The 24609-nt window shown below is 37.9% G+C and overlaps 1 protein-coding gene across 1 annotated transcript; it reads left to right on the forward strand.

Moving 5' to 3' along the window:
- Positions 1-234: 234 nt before the first annotated feature.
- Positions 235-1225, forward strand: LOC133294415 (uncharacterized). The gene is made up of 3 exons (XM_061493066.1): positions 235-681; positions 843-920; positions 1172-1225. The coding sequence occupies exons 1-3, from the start codon at positions 235-237 to the stop codon at positions 1223-1225; spliced, it is 579 nt and encodes a 192-aa protein (XP_061349050.1).
- Positions 1226-24609: the final 23384 nt, after the last annotated feature.

Here is a 24609-nt window from a genome sequence, read left to right on the forward strand (position 1 = left end):
GTATTGAAAATAGGTTGATAAGAAGTCCCACTTCTTTAGATTAATCTTATACAATTGTCATAGTCGCTCTATGTAATGTAGCCTCACTGTGCTATTGTAACACATGGATTTAAACATTTATCTTTCGTTTCCTTGTTATTCAACAATTTGATTCTGTTATAAGACCCAGAGCAGAAAACTTCTTTACTTTGCATTATTATTATCCTCTTTTCCAAACATGAGAATCTGTTGGCCATGACTAGGAATTTGGAAGATCCCTCAGCAGTTGGATGTGAGTCACCTTCAAGAAATGGCCAGGGCAGCAACCTAGTTGTTTCTAGATCTGCAGTACCAAAACTGTCTCCTTCTGGTACGGAAAGAAGTAACAGAAGGACACCTTCTTCTGGATCAGCAAAGTGTCAGAAGCCAAGTGGATCTTCAATAGCTCAAGCCTCTGAGAGACTGAATGCTCATGGGGATTCTGCCTCAATGCAATCTGAACAGGAAGGTGAGGTTCCCACCCCTCCTGCTTCCTCACTGGTCCCTAATAGAGACAAGGTCACTGTTGAGGTAATTGAATGGCCAAGAATATACATTGCTCTTTCAAGAAAGGAGAAAGAAGATGACTTTCTTGCTATGAAAGGTACAAAAATCCCTCAAAGACCAAAGAAGAGAGCAAAGAACGTTGACAGAACTCTACAGGTACTAGAAGCACTCCCAGTTTACCCAAAAGGAAGACAAAAATAAAAAATACAACAGGCTTATTTTCCCTCTAATTTTTTATTCTATGCTTATCTAATTTATGAACCAGAATAATTGACAAATTAGTTTCTTAATTCAATAACATTATTATTGGTTTACAGTATTGTTTTCCTGGGATGTGGCTATCAGACCTGACAAAGAGCAGGTACGAGGTTAGGGAGAAGAAGTCTGCGAAAAAGGTAAACCTTGCCTTTCCCTTTATTGGCTTTTTTTCTGTATAGGCCTTGAGGTTGGGATGCTAGGGCATTAGGGATATAAAAAATTTGGTCCCTCCCACTTTCTCTCTTTTTCACATATTTATATCTTGTTTTATGAATAATATACAAAATTTGGTTAATTACTTTTTCTACATTGTGAAACCATGCATGATCTTATCATGTTGTGCATCTTGGAAGACTGAAATGTTGCTGGGGTTGTTTTGGATGTGCAGCAAAAGCGCAGAGGCTTGAAAGGAATGGAAAACTTGGAAAGTGATACCGAGTAGCACATAATGTATTTTTTTATTCAAAGCTAGGTGGGTAAGAAGTGAAAACTCGGGAAGAAGATTTTTTTCTTTTTAAAAAAATCTTTAGAGCTGCTTAGCATTACTTAAAAGTGGTTGCATTGGGTTGTCTCCATTCATTGACTTGGTATTTTAGTTGGCTCATATTACCAGCAGTAATGTATTGGGATTATCTAATTATCTTTTGAGTTGTAGTTTGAGAGGGACTATAGCACATTCTTATTGACATGGAAGTCAATACCTGGCAACTCTGAAGATCACTCATTCATATCTGTCAATATCGGAGACCCTTCACTTTGAGAATGTGTGAAAAGTACACACTAAGGGAAATTGATTTCTCAGATTTGAGGATTGAGATAGTACACTATGAATTCCTTTTATTTATTGTATTACAGTTCACTTGCACTTGGAAAAAAAAAATGACATTGTTTGTGCTTCATTCGTTATTTGCATGCTCTAAATCAATGATTTGTTTCTTAAATTAGAAGATACTAGATATGACAAACAAAAATTGTGTTAAATATTCTTAATGATTTTAGAACATAAAATTAAATAATTATCTAAGTTTGACGTTGTAAGTATTATATTAAGAGGGCGTACATGATCTCTTAGCTTGTAATTATGCTTCGTGGCGATCCCTTTTTAGGAAATATGAGTTAGTACCATTAAGAGTGATCACGCGAGTTGGTTCCAGTTCAAAAGGGGAAAAAAAAGAAGTTAAAACTAAGCAAGCTTGGTCTTGGTAAGGCAATTTTTTCTCCCTCACCAAACCACCCTTCGTTGACTCTACTTATACACAGAAGGTTTATTGGAGAGGGTATCCCGTATATTCAGCTTTTGAATTTGAATATCAGTTTTTGAATTTGAATGTAATTAAAGCCGTTTTGATTTGGATATATCTGTCTTGATTTAAATGTATTTCAGTTTTGATTTGGATTGCAATGTATTTAATTGGCAGAATGGTCTCTATAATCTGTTCATTCCTTTGTATTCTTTAGCCTATTTAAGGCTGCACATGTTCAAGAATAAAAAAAATCTCAATATACAACAAATTCTATTTGGGTTTTACTACAAAATTACTCCTAAACTTAAGAAGCACTCATTAATCCAATCAATTATTCTAGTGACCATGGTCTTATGAGAACAATATTATAGGGAAGCGAATTTGAATGAATGATTTGTAAATTTACCGAGGGCATATGCATATTTACTGTTTACGATCCTATCTTACCGTAAGTAGGAGCCAAGAGAAAAAAATATCACAAAATACAATTACAAGATAAAAAAGATTCTTTTGAACTGAATTTTTTTTTTTTTTTTTTTGTGAAGTACACAAACAAGGGTATATTCTTCGTCAATTTTTTGTTTTTTTAGTAAATCCCTTCCTTAAATTTTAGTTGGTTAAAATAATGATATATTTGAAATTAAATAGAGGGTGGTTACACTTATTTGGGATCAAGATGCCAACGTGGTGGACAAATTTGAAGCATTTGCCGGGAGGTTAGACTTACTTGGGAGCTAAGTTTAATAAACTCAGTCCTTTATCATTCCAGAATCATCAACTTTGTCTGATTGAGCTGATCACAAGTACTTATTGGTTAACCTAAACCTAGGACAAGCTGGCTCCTTGGTAAAAAAATTGCTCCCTGTTTTCTGTTTGCTCTTTACTTAATTGCTTTCTTTATTTGCATTTCTTTAATGCGTCCTTACAATTTTTCCCCGAGGACGATAATTGGGGCTCGTAAAATCCTATATTGCTTGATGTGTAAGCTTGCACACTCTTGGTAGATTTTCTCTTCAGATAATCAATTGCTCCTCAAACATTATGTAACAGCCCGTTGTACACCGGTATTGTTAACATTAATTATGATATTAAGCGTAGTTACAATCACAGCAATTCATTTATAAAAATGTGAGTAAACCTTTTTCCGTTTTATTACGCGAGCATTTAAAACAATAATAACACGTAATAAATAAAAGCTGTGACCGTAACTGTAAACTCTTTGCGGAATAATTATTTAAAATACTTTTCTGTCATATATTACATCTCTCAAGTCACTAAGGGGTTCCCATAAACCCACTTAGCCTAAGTCTCATTCTATCCATGTTTCATACTAAATGCCTTCACCTTTTTATTTACACGAAGGATTTTATACCTCACCAATGTTCCTCACTTCCTAATTATGTTCTATATTTTTTCGTTAGCTTCGTGTGGGCTCAAACCGCGCTCCATTTGGAGTACCGTAGCCTAAGATATGAATTTTCTAAGAAAAAGGGATGCTGATTCCACAAGACCCCCGCGCTGACAGCACCACTATTGTAACAGCCCATTGTATATCGGTATTCTTAACATTAATTATGATATTAAGCGCAGTTACAATCACAACAATTCATTTATAAAAATGCGAGTAAACTTTTTCTGTTTATTACGCGAGCATTTAAGACCGTAAAAAGTGTAATAAATAAAAGTTGTGATCATAACTGTAAACTCTTGCGGAATACTTGTTTAAAATATTTTTATAGCTTATTTTACTTAATACAAGTCACTAAGGGGTTCCCATAAACCCACTTAGCTAATTTCTCGATTTTACGTTTTCCACTCATCCGAACATGGTTCGGTTATTATTTTTCTGCGGACACACCGCATAAAACCAGTTCTTCATCTTTAGCTATCTTTTTTTTTCTTACTTAAATAACTTTCCAATGAGCCATCACAAGAGTCATTTCGATCTCGTTTCCTCCAGATATCGCCGTTTGAAGTTAGACAAGCAAAACTGCCAACCAACCCCAAAACAACTCCAAACATTCTTCACTCCACGAATTACTGCAAAAAAACACTCACCAAATTGCTCTCAAATTTTAATACCATATACTAGACACATCAAGCTTCAACTTGACATATCATACACTTAATTTGACTGAGAAACGAAGCAGGAATAAAATTCCCAAAAACTGGTCCAGATCTGCCACAAGTGCAGTGAGCAATTGGGCAGTGTACACTCTCTTCCTTCTCCAGGCCGGCGTCCAACCCAGAATTCTCTCAAATTTTACCACAAGTTAGAGGACATCACAACCTTCAAAATGGAGTATGGCACGTCCCTATCGTACCTTTAGGGAGGGAGATATGCTCTCCCGAAATTCGTCTAAATTCTGCCAATTCTACAGAAAATTCGCCATAGTGTCCTTTGTTTTTGCTAAAATCTCCAAATTTGCAATTGCTTTCTAATACCTCAATTGTACCTAATAACCAATGGGTGGCACACACAAGGACCAACAATGCCTTGGGGCACTTACAACCCAACTCAGTTTATAGCTATTACACAATTTATACCATATGGCTCACTTTATAAATCCTTAACTTGTTTCAATCACCAATGTCCATTTACATGCAATTTCTCAACATACAATTTTTCATAATCCTAAAATAGGCCTAAAGCCCTTCCATCATATTACATCAAGTATCCAAGTGCAATTACAACATATTACAACTTACAATTCCATGACTTTAAATTACAACTTGAAACATAAACTTCAAATGACATATACAAATAACTAGACTTAGGCAAAATGACATGAACAAATATGACTATGAAACTCATCATACATACTATGGAATGTTCATGCACTAAGTCTAGCCTAGGCCAATGGCCATCAAAATGCAAAAAGTGCAGGTCCTCCAATGACTCATCCTATGGGCTTCTTGCCTGCCGCTCCCGTACCACTGCTACCTCCTGAAATAAAGCCCCCAAGACGGGGTGAGATATACGAATATATCTCAGTAACCCAGAGGTTCTGGAGAAAACTCCGCCCAATGGCTCTTCGATGCATATAAATAATATAAAATAACCACTTTTCAAAACGGGATAAAGCATGGGATTTAGAGAAACTAGGGAATATAGGAATACAAAATACGACGAAGCGGGAATGATAGTGTAACACCCCGTATATATCTGGTAGTGTTATCATTACATCGTATTAAGCTACTCTTAATTAAAAATGCAGAATATTCTTTTTCGTTTCAATTATGACGTCATTAAACTTAGCCAAGTTGATTACTTAATCAATTTTATAAAATATCGCCTGAATGTAAATTGCAATAAGACATCTACTGAAATACCTCAATATAATATATAAAGTGAGTATCTAAGTCACGACATTACATCACGTAATCTGGACAATATCATGATACATTAATACAACTCTAATAAAAGCAAGACATAACAAGTCTACATGGCATGGACAATCCCCATGCTCACCAAATCAACAACGTCTCAACAAGATAATCATAATCATAGAATGAAGCTCAAAGCATAAAAACAGCATGCATATCCAGCATCCAACAAGTCAGCAATATCATCAATATCTAACTCAGCTCCAGCCTCCTGCCGCCTGAGATCTCAACATTACCTGACCCTGAAATAAGCATTCCCCAAACGTGGGGTGAGATCTCTAAACCAGAAATCTCAGTAAGACAAGGGGTCCTCAAGGATCTTCCACCCCAAGCTCACTTACATGTGCAATATAAGTTCTAAAAGCATTATATCAATATAAGTTCTCAAAACTATGTAGTGCAACAAATATCTATAGCATGTGTGTAATCATTATTCTACTGGCCAGAGAAATGTAGGAATACGTCTATACCTACATGTAGTACAAGGAACACCGCTTGCACCTCACCCACAGCCTCACCATATTGTATGTTCTACATACTCAGGCTTACCGTATAGGTGGAATACCTCTATGCATATCAACAAGGCACTAACATATAACAGCTCAACAGCATTTCCAAAACATCAAAAGCATGTAACACAGCATGCATATACCATACCCCCATGGGACATGGTGGAACCACAACATGGCTAAACCGAGGACGCGAAAGCTTACCTTGCAAGCTCACTATCCAATGCCAAGAGTCCTCATAGCTCAAGTCCAACACACAGCAGATCACAATCTGATTTAGGACCAGCAAGTGTATCAACATACATAACTCAAAAGCATTAACATAAAGACTACGTTCTCCTTTAACGATTTACGTCTTAAGGCTTCCAACAAAGCCACAAGCCCTTAATCACATGATTCTGACTTAGTTCATTAATTACAGAAGTTCAACTTCATCAATCTAGGGTCCACAAACCCCCAATAGCCTACTGTCCTCACAGCACAGCTACTGTTCTTCGAAATCCCAGAATATCTGGATATTCCTCGGGTACATATCCGGATATGCAATATCTGGATATCTCACTGACCATATCCGGATATACAATATCCGGATATCCAGATTCCCATATCCGGATATCACATATTCGAATATTTCTCGGGCAGATATCCGGATATTTCACGATAGAATGCATAAACTGCATTTCGCGAAGATATCCTTCAAAGGTTCCGTTTTTACCAATTTCAGTAGCTTAAACATGCATTTCTAGGTGTGTTTGACCAACCCCAACGTTAAGTTATCATCTTTAAGCCTTTACATGCATCAAGGTTCCATTTTTAAGCAAATGAACTCAAGTTCAAGGTTCAACCACTTACCCTTAGCACCAAAACAGAAAGGGTGATGCTCTTGGAGCTCTCAAGGCCACTCCAAGGTTCTGACTAGGACAGAATACGAAAATGGAGCAACAAGGTGGGATCTTTTCTTCACAAGGTAGCTTCTTGGAGCATCAAACACCAAGAAAATGAACCCCCTTCACCCCCAACTCAGAACACAGCCCTCAAACACAACCAACACAGAAGCCAAACTCAGAACTATGACCTCCACTCAACCCCAAAGATGACTCTCACACATACCCAAGTGTTTAGAAGGAGGAAACAAGCACCAAGGTGATAACTTGACCAAGAAATGAAAGGAAGAGCAATGGAGCACTATTCTGGTCAGCCACCAACACCAACTCACGCACCAGAGTCTGTTTTCTAGGGCATTGTGCCCTTAAAGGGAGTATTTATAGTCACTTATGAAAGAAACTGACCTTGAAGGTCGAGGCATGTGAGAGGGAAAAACAAAATTTTTCGAGCGGAATAACACATACCATATCAAGAAACATGCTTTAGGGCATGGATGTTACCTTGTTTGCTTTCCAAAACTGGAGGATGATCAAGATGAGGCTTGAAGATGCAAGCCCTCTAATGTTGATCCACACCACCCTTTGTCAAGACGGAAGAACTCTTCTTCAAGGCCACCAACGAAAACACCAACGGAGGCAAGCTATGCGCCCAATGTGTGAAGGAGGAGGCTAGGTCAAGGTGTTTAGAAGAGTGAATATTCAGCAAGAATAGACACAAAAGTGGCGCATGGTTTTCTTTGAAAAAGGCTAGGTTATTTCGAAACTCTCTTAAGAAAAACCTCAAAAGGAACCCACAAGGAGATGAGAGAATGAGTTAATTAAAAATCTAATTTTCTTCACTCAAATAAGGCCCTATATATAGCGCACACTAGGGGGATGAGTGGAGTTGTTGCAAAATTCAAATCTTGTCAACAACCTCCTCTCACATCCTCATGATATCAAGTGAACATCTCAACAAGAATCTGACTCAACAACCATCATATGGCCAGCCATATGGTGCGCCCTACTTGGCCTCATAACAGTCCAGATACATTGAACAATTGCATTCAAACTTGAACCAACTGTCTCACTTATTCTCTCAACAAACCAAATCTGACTGGAGCTCATTTGGTTGATCCTATGACCATCATCAGATACCTAAATCAGCGCCCCATATCCTCACTAGAAGATACTCAAAGATCTCCTCTTGATATTTGGGATTTGTTCCAACAAGATCTTATCTTATCCTTTTGTTATGAAACAACTTTTCATAGCCAATTCAAATTCGAATTCAAACATTTGAATTCAAACGTTTAAATATTTAAATTTTAAATTCAAATTCAAATTCCAAATTCAAATTCAAATTTCAAATTCAAAATTCAAATTCCAAAGTCAAATTCAAATTTCAAATTCAAAATTCAAATTCAAAATTCAAAATTCAAAATTTCAAATTCAAAATTCCAAATTCGAATTTCAAAATTCAAATTCAAAATTCAAATTTCAAATTTCAAATTTCAAATTCAAAATTCAAAATTTAAACATTTGATAATTAATTTAACTAATTAAATTAATTAGTAATGTCTTGGACCATCCAAGCCCATTAACTAACCATGCGCCCTTTTTCCTTTTGGTGGGCTTCCAGACTTCTTCTTGGGCTAACAACCATTATTAGGCCCAATACCTTTAATGCTATATTATAATGACAATAAGGTGTTAGTGTGTGACCCATTAGGCACAACATAGCCACTGACATAAATGGGCTTGGGCCCAACAAGCCCACAACCCATCTAATGACAACACTAGCAATGCTTTGTTGCCCCAGAGCTAGTCCCAGAGCTAGTTAGGTTAATGACATAATCATCCTATTACACATATTTGGTTGCCGTATGTATTTCTTTTCGTCTCGGTTACCTTCCCATAAAACCTAGGGTAAGGAAACGTATCAAACCTTGCGATTTAGGGTAAGCTTTATTCGAAATAGGGAATCTTCAATTTACTGACTCTAAAGGCAGATCATCTCATGATCTCTTTTACTATGCATAGATTCCCGAGTCCCTGTAAATGTCATCCTGATTTCTCCGGTTTACAGATAACCTAATCTCTCACAGAGATCTGACGAATTCCTTCAGCTTATCACCCTAGCCCTGTGCTCTTTCAGGACAAGCCCAACAGTATACCTATGAGTCTCCATGTTTCAGGCAGACGAGGTATACAGTCAAAGCATGCCTTCTAGAACACAGTCTAGGTAATAGCTTCTGGTCTAAGGAAAGACATACCCAAATATAAAGAGACTACTCTAATGATACTCTCTATGAGATTTTCTCATAGAGTCTCTTTTGTGGGTCTGTTCAGTGCGAGCTTTACCGTTATAGATCCACCCACGACTTTAGCTAAGACATCTCCATATCTGTAGCTCATGAGGTCTTTACCTTGCATCTGAATACAAGTAGATAAGTCGTGCTAGTCTTACCCGAGATCACTGATCCCCATTCTCAGTGTCTCTAGACTAGGAACATAAAATTAGGAATAAACATCCAATATCCTTGAATCCTCATGATCGTGATCTCATCACAGATACTCAAGAGATACCTATTTTATTCCAAGGGGTTTATCCAGTTAACAGTAATATCGAGACAAAATATGAAACAGGATAAAGAATGCTTTTATTTATTTGCGACAATACAAAGGTCTACATCTATGTCCTTATTTAATCATAAGATTGTCTCTAGGACACCCAAATACTAACAAGCTCCCACTTGGCCTAGAGCCAATCAGACCTAAGTCGTATACCCAAAGCCTCATAATGACTATCATGTTTTCTCTGAGAAACAACCTTTGTCAGAGAATCGGCCAGGTTATCATCTGTGGGAACATAATCCATCTTTACATCCATTCTTTCAATGATTTCTCTAATCAGGTGATATCTGCGGAGCACGTGCTTAGATCTTTGATGAGACCTAGGTTCCTTTGACTGCGCAATGGCTCCAGTGTTGTCGCACAGCAACTGTATGGGCTCATCCACGCTTGGAACCAACCTAAGTTCAGATATGAACTTCTTGATCCACACGGCCTCCTTAGCCGCTTCTGAAGCAGCTATATATTCAGCTTCTGTCGTTGAATCTGCTGTTGTCTCCTGCTTGGAACTCTCTTCCAAGATACTGCCCCACCATTTAAGGTGAATACGAACCCTGACTGTGACTTGCAGTCATCTTTGTCACTCTGAAAGCTGGCATCAGTGAACCCTTTCACTGTTAGCTCATCAACCCCACCATAGACCAGAAACACATCCTTAGTTCTTCGTAAGTACTTAAGGATGGTCTTGACTGCCGTCCAGTGACCCTCTCCAGGGTCCGACTGGTATCTGCTCGTAATGCTTAAAGCATATGAGACATCTGGTCTCGTACATATCATGGCATACATGATGGATCCAATAGCCGAAGCGTATGGAATTCCACTCATGCGATCCTTCTCAGCCTGTGACTTAGGACACATGGCCTTTGAAAGATGTACCCCATGACTGACGGGAAGAAAACCCCTTTTTCGACCCTTCCATGCTAAACCTCTTTAGCATCTTGTCAATATACGTGGATTGAGATAAACCCATCAGCCTGTTTGATCTATCTCTATAGATTTTTATACCAAGTATAAAGGCCGCCTCTCCCAAATCCTTCATGGTGAAGCTTTTTGAAAGCCATTCTTTCGTCGTTTGTAATGTAGGGATGTCATTTCCTATTAACAATATGTCATCTACATAAAGTACTAGGAAGACGACATTACTCCCACTAACCTTCTTGTAACACAAGGTTCATCCTCGTTCTTGATAAAACCGTTACTCTTAACGACTTCATCAAAACGAATATTCCAACTCCTTGATGCTTGCTTTAGCCCATATATCGACCTTTGAAGTTTGCATACCATATGCTCCTGATCTTTGATTTCAAAGCCTTCAGGTTGTGTCATATACACATCCTCCTTCAAGAACCCATTCAAGAAGGCGGTCTTGACATCCATTTGCCAAATTTCATAGTCGTGATATGCCGCTATTGCAAGCATGATCCTAATAGATTTGATCATGGCAACAGGTGAGAAAGTCTCATCATAGTCAACTCCTTGTCTTTGACGATACCCTTTCGCAACCAACCTAGCTTTGTAGGTCTGAACGTTGCCATCTGCATCAGTCTTTCTTTTAAAGACCCATTTGTTACCAATAGGAACTATTCCTTGCGGTTTAGGAACCAAGGTCCATACCTTGTTTTGATACATCGAATCCATTTCAGATTCCATGGCTTCAAGCCATCTAGAAGAGTCAACATCCTTGACTGCCTCTTCGTAGTTACTTGGTTCATCATCCTCGACGGTTTGCTGATTCTCAATCACAAACCCATACCTCTCAGGTGGATGAATGCCCCTCGTTGACCTACAGAGTTGTGTGTTTACTTCTCCATTGGAGAACGTCGCCTGTGGAGCAGACTTGGGTTCCTCAATCTGTTCATGTGGTTCTTGAACTTCTTCAAGATCAATCTTACTCCTACTAGCTCCTTGAGAGATCAAATCCTTCTCAAGGAACTCAGCATTCTTTGACACAAACACTTTGTGTTCATCCATGGAGTAAAAGTAGTATCCCTTAGTACCTTTGGGATACCCCACAAATAGACATTTAGTACTCTTAGCACTAAGCGTCTGATGCCAACGCTTTGACGTAAGCCGGCGATCCCCATACCCTGAGGTAACTCAGGTTGGGTCTCTTACCATTCCATATCTCATATGGTGTGGTCTGAACAGATTTATACGGTACCCTATTTAGAAGGTATGCCGCTGTGTCTAGGGCATATCCCCAAAACGATTTTGGAAGTTGAGTCTCATTCATCATAGACCTGACCATGTCTAACAAGGTCCTGTTTCTCCTTTCGGAGACACCATTTTGGTGTGGTGTGTAAGGTGCAGTAAACTGCGAGAGAATTCCATTTTCTCTCAGATAATCCTGAAACTCATGGCTCAGATATTCACCACCACGATCTGATCGTACTGTGTTCTAGAAGGCACGCTTTGACTGTATACCTCATCTGCCTGAAACATGGAGACTCATAGGTACACTGTTGGGCTTGTCCTGAAAGAGCACAAGGATAGGGTGATAAGCTGAAGGAATTCGTCAAATCTCTGTGAGAGATTAGGTTATCTGTAAACCGGAGAAATAAGGATGACATTTACAAGGACTCGGGAATCTATGCATAGTAAAAGAGGTCATGAGATGATCTGCCGTTAGAGTCAGTAAATTGAAGATACCCTATTTCGAATAAAGCTTAACCTAAACCGCAAGGGTTGATACGTTTCCTTACCCTAGGTTTAATGAGGAAGGTAACCGAGACGAAAGGAAATACATACGACAACCAAATATGTGTAATAGGATGATTATGTCATTAACCTAACTAACTCTGGGGCAACGAAGCATTGTTAGTGCTCTGTGTTGTCATTAGATGGGTTGTGGGCTTGTTGGGCCCAAGCCCATTTATGTCAGTGGCTATGTTGTGCCTAATGGGTCACACACTAACACCTTATTGTCATTATAATATAGCATTAAAGGTATTGGGCCTAATAATGGTTGTTAGCCCAAGAAGAAGTTTGGAAGCCCACCAAAAGGGAAAAGGGCGCATGGATCATGTAATGGGCTTGGATGGTCCAAGACATTACTAATTAATTTAATTAGTTAAATTAATTAACAAAAATTTAAATTTTGAATTTTGAATTTGAATTTTGAAATTTGAAATTTGAATTTTGAATTTGAATTTTGAAATTCGAATTTTGAATTCGAAATTTGAAATTTGAAATTTGAAATTTGAATTTTAAAATCTGAATTTAGAATTTAGAATTTAAATTTAGAATTTGAATTTAGAATTTAAATGTTTGAACGTTTGAATTTAATTGTTTGAATTTGAATTTGAATTGGCTATGAAAAGTTGTTTCATAACAAAAGGATAAGATAAGATCTTGTTGGAACAAATCCCAAGTATCAAGAGGAGATCTTGGGCATCATCCAAGGCTGATTTGGGGCGCTGATTTTGGGGTCTTGTGATGGTCATAGGATCAACCAAATGAGCTCCAATTAGATTTGGTTTGTTGAGAGAATAAGTGAGTGAGTTGGTTCAAGTTTGAATGCAACTGCTTAACGTATCTGGACTGTTTTGAGGCTAAATGGGGCGCACCATATGGCTGGCCATATGATGGTTGTTAAGTCAGATTTTTGTTGAGATATGCACTTGATATCATGAGGATATGATAGGAGGTTGTTGGCAAGATTTGATTTGCAACAACTCCACTCATTCCTCTCCTAGTGTGCGCTACATAGAGTTGATTTTTGAGTGAAGAAATTAGATTTTTATTCTCTCATTCTCTCATCTCCTTTGGTCATCCTTTTGTGAGGTTTTTCTTAAGAGAGTTTTGAAAATTACCTAGCACTTTCTAAGTGAATTCCATGCGCCACTTTTGTGTTTTTTCTGGCTGAAAATTCACTCAACTAAACACCTTGAAACCTTGCCTCCTACCTCTCCAATAGGGACGCCCAGCTTGCCTTCCTTGGTGTTCGTTGGTGACCTTGAAGAAGAGTTCTTCCGTCTTGACAAAGGATGGTGTGGATCAACATTAGAGGGCTTGTATCTTAAAGCCTCACCTTGATCATCTTCAAGTTTTGGAAAGCAAACAAGGTAACATCCATGTCCTAAAGCATGTTTCTTGATATGGTATGTGTAATTCCGCTTTGAAAATTTTGTTTTCATTCTCACATGCCTACGGCCTTCAAGGCCATTTTCTTTCAAGTGGTATCAGAGCCCGGTTGCTTTACCATCGGCGGGTGACGGTACTTTGTTTGTAAAAACTTGTTCTTTATGGTAAAAAATTCTTTAAAGAATTAAAGCATGAATCATAGCATATGGATTTTGAAATACTATGCTTAAAATTGTTAAAGTTATTATTTTATGAACATGTTAATGTGATTTCTATGTTCATATATTTGTATTTGTTCATGGTTTTGTTTCTTTTTCTTTGTGAAAGTTTTGAAAAGAAACACCTTTTTGAAAGGGATGACTCGGCCATGAGGGGTACTTTGAGTACCTTGATTGTTTTCTTATTTTTCTCTATGAATTGTTCCATGAGAATGACATGAAATTTTTGTGAATTTTCTTATCATATATATGGATATGTGATTCGGCCATACAAGGTGTGGTGTCTACATGTGTGGTTTAATTTTGTGTTCTTTGAGAAAGAGTCATCACAATTTGAATTATATTAATTGTTATATAATTCGGCCATTAAGAAAATTTGAATCATGATTCTTGCAATGATATTTTAATTGTTAAAATGATAAGACGTATGGATGAACATGTTATATAATATTTGATATTATGTGCTTGCAAGTTATTTGAATTTTCAGGTGCAAATTGGAAGGGGATGGTCATGGTGCCCGAGTTTGAATTTCAAATTTTATATTTTAAATTAAAGGCGTAATTTTGCTCGATTTGAATTAAAATGTAAATTTGAATTTTAAATTTTGAATATTCATTTTTCCCTCCAAAGATGTTTTGGAGTTTCTTTAATTATTTTATAATTAGAGAATTAGGCTAGTGGCGTTTAGACGACAAGGAGCCGTGGCTTGAGAAGCAAGAAGGACGAATGCACGAGCACCATGACAGTCTCAAATAAAATTGTTTTATATGCATGTATGCTTTTATGTTTAAAAAACGACTAGTATGCATGAAATTGGACAAATCGGGTTTGTATGTATTATTATGCATGTCCAATTACGACTTGTGTAATCCGATAAATGTTTGACCTAGGATACGACTTGCATGATAATTATACCTATGCGTTTGATGAGACTTAATAAACCCTAAATAAAAGGAACCTTTAAAAGGAATAAAATTATTAAGCATGATTACCTCTCACCACCAATATTACTCAAACCTCCTCTAAATAGTGGTGCTCCACAACTCAGTTGGGACCTACTGTTTCGTTGAGTAAGAGTAGTATTAGAAGTGTTAGACACTTAGGGTGCTGGTTAATGCTTAACTGAGGCATAAGTTGCAGGCTCAGCCAGGCTTATGTGCATAGGGTAATAATGCTAGGTTGGTTGCATGAGATGCACCACTAAGTGACAAGGAGTTGTCAACCTAATGTTAAGAGAGGGTATGAGATACAGTTGATAAGGATAAACCCATTATTTAAATTAATCTTGCGGTCACAGACGGGGGTTAAAATAGATAAACACACTCTTAATCTCACTAAGGTAAAATCTAAAAGTAGATTAAACCTAAGTCAAACGGTAAGGGTCTTTGACTTAGATAAAATAGTGGGAGGGAAAAATTATTTAAAGTCTTTAATAATTTGTTTTTACTACATGTCGAAATATATTAATTAAATTATCTTTACATCTTTTCAGTTTTTAGTATGACTAATCCACTGTCACTGCGCTCAATACTCGATACGAACAAACTGACCGGTTCAAACTTTATGGACTGGTATCGGAACTTAAGAATTGTTCTTAGGGCCGAAAAAATAGCTTATGTCCTGGATGCTGCATTACCCGTAGCTCCTAAGGAAAGGGAAGATTGGTTCGCGAAATTTGATTTCGAGGCCCACAAACAGCACATGGATGACAATGTGTTGATTGTTTGCATCATGTTGGCATCCATGTCGCCTGAACTGCAAAAGCAGCATGAGCATATGGATGCTCCCTCTATTATCTTACATCTCAAAGAGTTGTATGACATTAAAGGCAGGCATGAGAGATATGAGGCCTCTAGAGAATTATTCTCATGCAGGATGTCTGAGAGCATGTCTGTGAGCAGTCATGTTCTTAAGATGATCGGGCTCATTGAGAAGCTAGAAAATCTAGGCTTCGTGATGGATGCCGAGCTAAGTAATGACTTAGTCCTGACCTCGCTTCCACCTTCCTTCAGTCAATTCATTATGAATTACAACATGCATGGAATGCTTGTGAGCTTGTCTTAATTGTTAAGCATGTTAACAACTGCTGAAGTGTCTATCAAGAAGGATAGGACACATGCTCTTCTGATTGGTGGGCCTAGCAAGGCCAAGGGTAAAGGCAAGGAGCCTGCGAAAGGTGACTCCCTTAAGCCCAAAGGAAAACCCAAGAAGAAGAAAGGCAAAAAGAAGGGTAAGAATGCATCCAAGGACAAAAGCGATGCTGAGTGCTTCCATTGTGGCAAGAAAGGCATTGGAAGAGGAATTGTCCAGACTACCTGAAGAGTGTGAAGGACAAGAAGCATGGTGATGCTTCTACCTCAGGTATTTACATGATTGAGATAAATTATTCTTATGCTAATCCGACTTCATGGGTATTGGATACCGGTTGTGGTTCTCATATTTGCAATTCGTTGTAGGTGCTTAGGAACCCTAGAAGATTGGAAAAGAACGAGGAGGACCTCCGCGTTGGTAATGGAGCAAGATTTGCTGCTCAAGCTGTTGGAGTTGCCGACCTCATTTTGCATACGGGCCTTTTATTGCATTTGAATAATTGTCTTTATGTTCCTAGCATTTCTAGAAACATTATTTCTATTTCTTGTTTAGAACAAGATGGTTTTGCTTTCACTGCTAGGGATGGTAGATTTTCTATCATTTCGAATGATATTGTTTTTGGTATTGCTTCTTTAATAAATGGCTTATATGTTTTGGAAATGAGAACTGAAGTGCTCAATGTAAATGTGAAACGACCTAGGATAGATAATAAATCTTATCTTTGGCATTGTAGACTAGGGCACATAAACGAAACAAAATCTTGTCTAGGATGCATGCAAATGGATACCTAGATTCCATGGATTTGAAATCCTATGGACAATGTGAATCATGTCTAGCTGGGAAAATGACTTGTCACAAGCCCAAAGGGCTTGAGAGTCATAGGGCTAGTGAGTTATTAGAACTCATTCACACTGATGTTTGTGGGCCAATGTCTATAGAGGCTAGAGGAGGATACTCCTATTTTATTACCTTTACTGATGATAAATCAAGATTTTATTACCTTTACTAATGAGATATAAATCCGAAGCTTTTGAAAAATTCAAAGAGTTTAGGAATGAAGTAGAGAAACAGCGTGACAAGATGATTATGACATTACGATCAGATCGTGGTGGTGAATATCTGAGCCATGAGTTTCAGGATTATCTAAGAGAAAATGGAATTCTTTCGCAGTTTACTGCACCTTACACACCACACCAAAATGCTGTCTCCGAAAGGAGAAACAGGACCTTGTTAGACATGTGATGAGTGAGACTCAACTTCCAAAATCGTTTAGGGGATATGCCTTAGACACAGCGGCATACCTTCTAAATAGGGTACCGTCTAAATCTGTTCAGATGCAATTTGGTGATTTCTCCTTGTATGTTTCTCACAGTTCTGCACGGTCAAGGAATGGAGAATGATGATGCAAAACTTTTGTGTTTCTTTGGTGTATTTTCCACTCACGGTTTAGGGAGGGAAAAAAAAGGTGGTAGTGTTTGGTTTGTTACTGTTTTAATATAGCAAGTCTCAACCTATTCTTCTTCAACATCAGCGCTCAAGGGATGGAGGTGAGGGTTCGAGAAGCTGATTTAAAAATGGTACAGGGACCAGAATTCTTCATTGGCACCCCTTTCTCTTTTGCGTTCCATAGGTGGGAAGTGGGTGGCAATTCTGCCCACTTAATTTACATGCAGGCTAACTCATGGAAACTTATTGGATGCATGGAGGAAAAGGCTGGGTTAGTTTGTATAAGATAGCAAGTAAAGTCAGCTTTTTAGCTTATTTATACGCATGTGATGAGGGAAGGAGGAGTGGCTGACTTGTTTTATTTATTAGGAACCAAATCAGAATTTTTTATTTATTTATTTATTTTTTTTGGTCTCTTATTCTCTACCCTAAGCGCATTATTGGGGAGAGACAAGGATAGGATTTTCCATTTGACATTCATGCAAACAAAAGGAGGATAGGTGGCGCACATGCTTGGCCTCATTGGATTACTATGATAGAATTAAGATAGTTGGAAGTTGGGCTGAATCTATTCTTCCCCAAGCCACATGGGCCGTCGGCCTACACAAGTGATGAGAGTCGAACTAGTATAAGTCCAATGTTTTAGGTTGTTTTAAGGTCAGCCCATTAGTTAATGAGTCCTCACATTTGGCAAACATTATTAAACATTCTATTTGTTACAATTAATTATACCTATACTCTTTAATAAAATTCCACATGCCTAAAATAAAGTCTCATCTATCCTCATAATGCAATAATTCCTACCTCAATACTAATTCTATACTAAGAGTCATATAATCTGAAATCACAGCATGTAATGCACATGATTCGAATTTAACATAATTTCCATAACTCTCGTAGTAATTTAAATAACGACATATATTTATATGTATATTCCTAATTACGTGGGATGTTACACTCTCCTCACCAAATTTGAAGTTTGTCCCCAAACTTCGTCCTACCAATTCCGTTAACTACTCAAGGCAAATGCCAACCCCACATGCAATTATGCAAGACTTTATATCGCATACGGCCAGGCAGCTATCAAAATCATTAATTAACTCAGGATATCATAAATAAATCATACTCATACAGAAAAGATAAAAACTTCCCTAATCATCATCGTAAGCACACAATTGTCTGGTTCTCTTTAAACCACATCAATTCACACTGCAACTGTGACGAAGTGAAACCAATATATAATCTTAATCCACGAGGACTCCAATTATCCCTAAACCATACTGAGACTCAGGGCTTTACCACTAACTTGTACCTGACATATTCCTCAAACAATATGTAACAAAAAATTTTATTGGTATGGTCGGGAATATTTATTTATTTATTATTTTATTTTCTTTTTTCTTTTTTTCTTTTTTTTTCAGCTTACATGTTACCATTTAGAATTTTATCCATTCCCTATTTATTCCTTTCCTATGACAGATTTCAACTCAGTAAGCACCTCACAATTAATTACCTGACTTGAAAAACATCATGGGTGGAATTTCACAATTTAATAATCTACAGGAAATCGAGTAAGTAGAACAGAACGCATCATATTCCAATTTACAATGTAGAAGAGTATTCGTAAAATTATCGGATTTCATCACTACCCGAATTTCATTAAATGTTCTTATTTTCTAAGGATCTTAGTCCATCACTATTGTGGTATAAAAATTTAGCGGCATAACTAAGTTATCAACACAATACTGGCAACTAACTTGCGAAAAAGGAATTACATTGATGAATAGTACTTTTGTCTAAAGCTTAGGGTTTAGAGGGCACTTCTAATAAGGTTCCATCTATGCAGCGGAATTAAGGGCATAGTTAGGGATACCAGGATTCCAAGGTACTACTTCTATTTGTCATGCTCCCAAAAGTATTAAACTTGTTCCTTTATTCTGTAGCTATTGTCTAAGATTCTCTAAGTCCAAGGGGTATGCCTATATGATGCGTGCTCAAACGTATGCTTACTTTTCATAATTATTTCTAATTTAGAATCCAGCATGAAATTTATGCATGAATGTTATGTAATGGTCCGCACATAAAGCAACAGTCTAAAATTATGATATGAGTATGCATGACTAAGTAGTATTTCATATAACATATATCCCATGGATTTCCAATATTAGAATGCTGTATAACAATTATTTTCCAAAACAGAATGCGAATAACGCATACAGAATTTAGATTCAGCATAGTATATCCATGAACAGAATGCGGGTGACGCATACAGAATTTAAATCCAAAGCATGAGAGCAACAATTCACAATCCATGTACTAGCTAGCAGTCACAGAAGGTAATGCCACCAGACACTTACCTCGTGCGTCACAATTAAATTTACCAAACAGCAGCGAAATAGTCCAAATTCTCAATGGTTTTGCGCACCTAATTGACAGGTGGAAGATCTGTCGCAGAATATCTGAGACGTCTCAAGTCACCAACTCTGCTTACCATAAATCAACCTCACACTGCTGCTCAACAGCACTGCAATGTTGCTTTACAAACTCCAGGACAAGGAATTCTTCCTACTCCATCAAACGTTCAAACCATTGAGTGGTATCCAAATTCAGGAGCTTCTCATCATGTCACTGCAAATTCTCAGAATCTGTTGCAGAGCACACAATTGTCTGGTGCTGATCAGGTTTATATAGGGAATGGACAAGGTCTGCAAGTGAAAGCCACTGGTTATTCTTCCTTTGCCTCTCCACTTCACTCACACACACGTTTACATCTTCACAACTTACTCCTTGTTCCTTCCATCACCAAAAATTTAATCAGTGTTAGTCAGTTTGCCAGAGATAATGGTGTATATTTTGAATTTCATCCTCTCACTTGTTGTGTGAAATCACAGGTATCACATGAAGTGCTATTGGAGGGCACCTTGGGCTCAGATGGTCTATATAGTTTTCATGGAGTCAACCTTACTCACGACTCAAGTCAGAAATGTGTTCCCAATTCTGTTTCTTGTAACTCAGTTTCTGTAAGTACTAGTTCTAGTAATACTTGTTCGGATGTAACCACAAAATGTAGTGCAAATTCTGTTTCTGGTCATGAGAAAATTGTAGGATCTCAATACATGTACTATCTTTGGCATTATCGCTTAGGACATCCTCATACTGAGGCTCTTGCTTCTATTCTAAAGTCTTGTAATATTCCCATTCCAAATAAAACTGATATTGAGTTCTGTTCAGCTTGTTGCCTGGGTAAAATTCACAGATTACATTCAACCTCTTCAAGCACAATTTATGACAATCCTTTTGACTTGGTGTTTAGTGACCTATAGGGTCCTGCCCCTGTTAAATCTACCATGGGATTTACCTATTACATATCCTTTGTAGATGCTCATTCTCGATACACATGGATTTATCCCTTAAAACAAAAGTCAGAAGCTTTCACAATTTTCACTCAATTTCAAGCTATGGTTTCAAATCAGTTTCAGTCCTCTATTAAGGCCTTACAAACTGACTGGGGAGGAGAGTTTCGTCCCTTTCATCAACACCTAAAACAACTTGGTATAGCTCATAGGATAGCCTGTCCTCACACCCATCACCAAAATGGAGTGGTTGAACGAAAAAATAGGCACATTGTAGAGACAGGTCTCACATTACTGGCACATGCATCTTTATCCATTAAATTTTGGGATCATGCATTTATTACTGTAGTTTATCTCATCAACTGCCTTCCTACTGCTGCACTAAAGTTTGAGGTTCCTTTTACTAAACTTCACAAAACCGTACCACAATATAATTCCTTCAAAGTGTTTGGCTGTGCATGCTTCCCTTTTCTAAGACCCTATAACAGTCACAAATTGGATTTTAGAAGCAGTGAATGCATCTTTTTGGGTTATTCACCTAATCATAAAGGATACAAATGTCTTAATTCTTCTGGTAGACTTTTTATTTCAAAAGATGTCCTTTTCAATGAGTCTAAATTCCTATATCCCTGTTGGTTTAATTTGAGTCCCACCACCCCTCCAAACACTACTTACCCACCAGTGTCCAATTTAATCCCCTTAGTGTCACCAACATCTTCCTCTACTGGTCCTGCCCTTTCTCCATTGCCAAGCTCAGCTGCTGCCTCATCCAGTTCAGCACCAATCTCATCCGGTTCTGGCAGTGTCTCATCTATACCACAACACAACTCTCCTCTTCCAGTATCCAGTGCTACTGCATCTTCAAGTCCTTTCAACAGTTCTTCCATACAGCAACATGATTCCCCTTCGTCTGTGTCAAGGTCAAGTTCTCCTTCTATCTCACTCACCAATATTTCTCTCAGTCCTACATCCTTGTCTTCTTCTCCCTCTGATTCTGGTTCTGAATATGTCCCTTCTGGTCCTTTTCATTCTTCTCCAACCCGTTCTATCACTACCCGCTCCAAAACTTCTCATTTACCTCAAATACTGCACATTTCCCTTGAACCCACCACCATTAAACAAGCATTATCCAATCCTACTTGGTTTTCTGCTATGCAATCTAAGTTCAATGCCCTCCAAGTTAATGGCACTTGGACCTTAGTTCCACTTCCTTCTCATAGGAGAGCAATTGGGTGTAAGTGGGTTTTTCGGGTAAAGGAGAATGCAGATGGCTCTATTAATAGATACAAAGCCAGATTGGTGGCCAAGGGCTTTCATCAACAAGCTGGCTTTGATTACACTGAAACGTTTTCACCAGTTGTGAAACCCATCAGTATTCGTACAATCCTCACAATTGCTATTTCTTTTGGCTGGAAACTCCAACAGCTGGATGTTAATAATGCCTTCCTCAATGGCAATCTTGAAGAAGAGGTATACATGAAGCAACCTCCTGGTTTTGAGGTATCTAACAAATCTCTTGTTTGCAGGCTTCACAAGGCACTTTATGGTTTGAAACAGGCCCCAAGGGCCTGGTTTGACAAGCTTAAAAGCTCATTACTGCAGTTTGGATTCACAGCCAGTAGATGTGATCCGTCACTGTTCATATACCGCAGATCTGCTCATTGTGTATTTCTTTTGGTCTACGTAGATGATATAATCATCACTGGTAGTGATTCAACTATCATTCAGTCCCTTGTACAGCAGCTGCATACAACATTTGCTCTCAAAGATCTTGGAGATTTGAATTTTTTTCTTGGCATTCAAGTGCAGAAAACCTCTTCTGGAGCTCTCATCTTATCTCAATCCAAGTATATCAGGGATTTACTTGTTAGAGCTAACATGGCTGAAGCTAAAGGAATCTCTACCCCTCTTCCATCCGGTTGCAAGCTTTCAAAATATGGATCTCATTATTATTCAGACCCTTCATTCTATCGTTCCATAGTTGGAGCTTTGCAATATGCCACACTTACACGTCCAGAAATCAGCTTTGCTGTGAATAAAGCATGCCAATTCATGGCTGAACCTCTTGATGAACATTGGAGTGCTGTTAAGCGAATTTTAAGGTATCTTAGAGGGACTCTTCATCATGGAATGCTTCTTCAACCTTGCCATCCCAGTCACCTCTTCACTGTCACAGCATTCTGTGATGCTTACTGGGCTGGAGATCCAGATGATCGTCGATCTACTTCCGGATCTTGTGTATTTTTTGGCTCTAACTTGGTCTCTTGGTGGTCCAAAAAGCAAACTCTGATTGCTCGTTCTAGCACTGAGGCCGAATATCGAAGCTTGGCTCTTCTGGCTGCTGCTGAGATTCTTTGGCTTAAGTCCTTGCTTCAGGAACTACATGTTCAGTTTACTATTCCTCTCATTTTCTGTGACAACTTGAGTACAGTCTCTTTATCACACAATCCTGTCCTTCATGCCAGAACCAAGCATATGGAGTTAGACATATTCTTTGTCAGAGAGCGTGTTCTGGCTCATGAAATCCGTGTCTGTCATGTCCCTGCCATGGATCAGATAGCTGACACTCTCACAAAGAGCCTCTCTGCCTCTCGTTTTGCTTCTTTAAGGGACAAACTCACGGTGGTTGACTCACAGCTTCTGATTCATCCACCCTGCGTTTGAGGGGGGCTATTAGAGTATAAAAGTAACACTTGTTGTAGTAGGGATATTTCAGTAAATAGATCTTTGTTATTCAGTAAGGATAGTTTTGTAAATAGGCTTTTCCCTTTCAGCTCACGTGTACTTCTATATAAAGCAATATGTTGTACAGTAACTGATTCATTCAATACAATGACAAAAGCACATTCAGTTTCTCTCTCTTCCTTTTCTCTGAATCTCTCTCTCTCTTACGTTCATCTTCTTTGATCCTTCCTTTTAATTCTCATTTAATATTTTAATATCTAAACTTAGAAATGCGAGGTGTTATATTCATCCCACCTTTTAGAATTTTGTCCCAAAATTAACTCATACTTGTCTGCTGACTCAGGATACAGCCGGAGAATCTCATCCTCCCGTTACCCAGTAGCCTCCTCAGGTGTGTATCTTTACCATTTTACTGTTATCACAGGCATAACCTCCTTTTTGTGATACTCACTATTCCTCGATCCTTCACAAATACTTGTCTGTTATGGTGCTGTGGCCTTTTAATTCACAATACTTTAAATTTTCCATGGTTCACGGTTGCACTTTCACTAATTTATAGGTGATAATTTGGTTATGTTACCAATTCGTCTACCTAACCTCACTTTCTTTTTATCTTTATCTTTTTATATGACCCAAAATCTTGCACAACAATATCATATGACCCCAAGTATATTTATCTGTCATTTCCTGAACATCTTAACTCACACTTTCTTTAGTATTCCATTCCTTTCACTGCCACTACTGTTTCAACCATACTCCACTATACTAGTCTTTTCCATTGATGTTACTAATCTTACCATTGCGTTGCTTCCTTAGTTTTCAATCAAGCACATACTTTCTAGTTTCAATGGCACTTTGTCATTTCCTATAATTCCGACACACATTAAATTCCATACTTATATACTATATTTTACCTTGTCACGTGTCTTCACCTCTTCTTAGGTAATCACAACTATATCTTTCTCTTTGTGATACGAAACTAACAACCCTCATAATAGTTTATATTTCCGATTAGCCAATTAAGGTCCTTCAACCACAAACCCACTCATCAAATTTTCCACCTATAACGTCATATCAAAATTTTCACCCACTGTTCGTCTATCTATCAATTCAGTCATGTCTAAGTCTAACACAAAATCCATCAATGACTTCTGCATCAAAGGTCTTACGCCTAAGATTTTCAACAACTAACCATTTTTACTCATCATTCTGTAACAATATTATAGATTCAACATAATTTTTCATTCATTTATACCACCATTTCCTCATTATCCACATATTCTTATCATGGATGTCCAACTTTAAAATACTA

The sequence above is a fragment of the Gastrolobium bilobum genome, unplaced genomic scaffold, assembly GCF_033153095.1.
Source record: "Gastrolobium bilobum isolate Gb01-03AN ecotype WA unplaced genomic scaffold, APGP_CSIRO_Gbil_v1 utg58649, whole genome shotgun sequence".
In the NCBI taxonomy this organism is placed as follows: domain Eukaryota; kingdom Viridiplantae; phylum Streptophyta; class Magnoliopsida; order Fabales; family Fabaceae; genus Gastrolobium; species Gastrolobium bilobum.

Bases quoted from the DNA above. Each gene is read 5' to 3' on its own strand.
- LOC133294415 (XM_061493066.1), top strand. From the start codon at position 235: ATGACTAGGAATTTGGAAGATCCCTCAGCAGTTGGATGTGAGTCACCT. The intron at 682-842 runs GTACTAGAAGCA...ATTGGTTTACAG, and splicing joins ACGTTGACAGAACTCTACAG to TATTGTTTTCCTGGGATGTG. The intron at 921-1,171 runs GTAAACCTTGCC...TTGGATGTGCAG, and splicing joins AGAAGAAGTCTGCGAAAAAG to CAAAAGCGCAGAGGCTTGAA.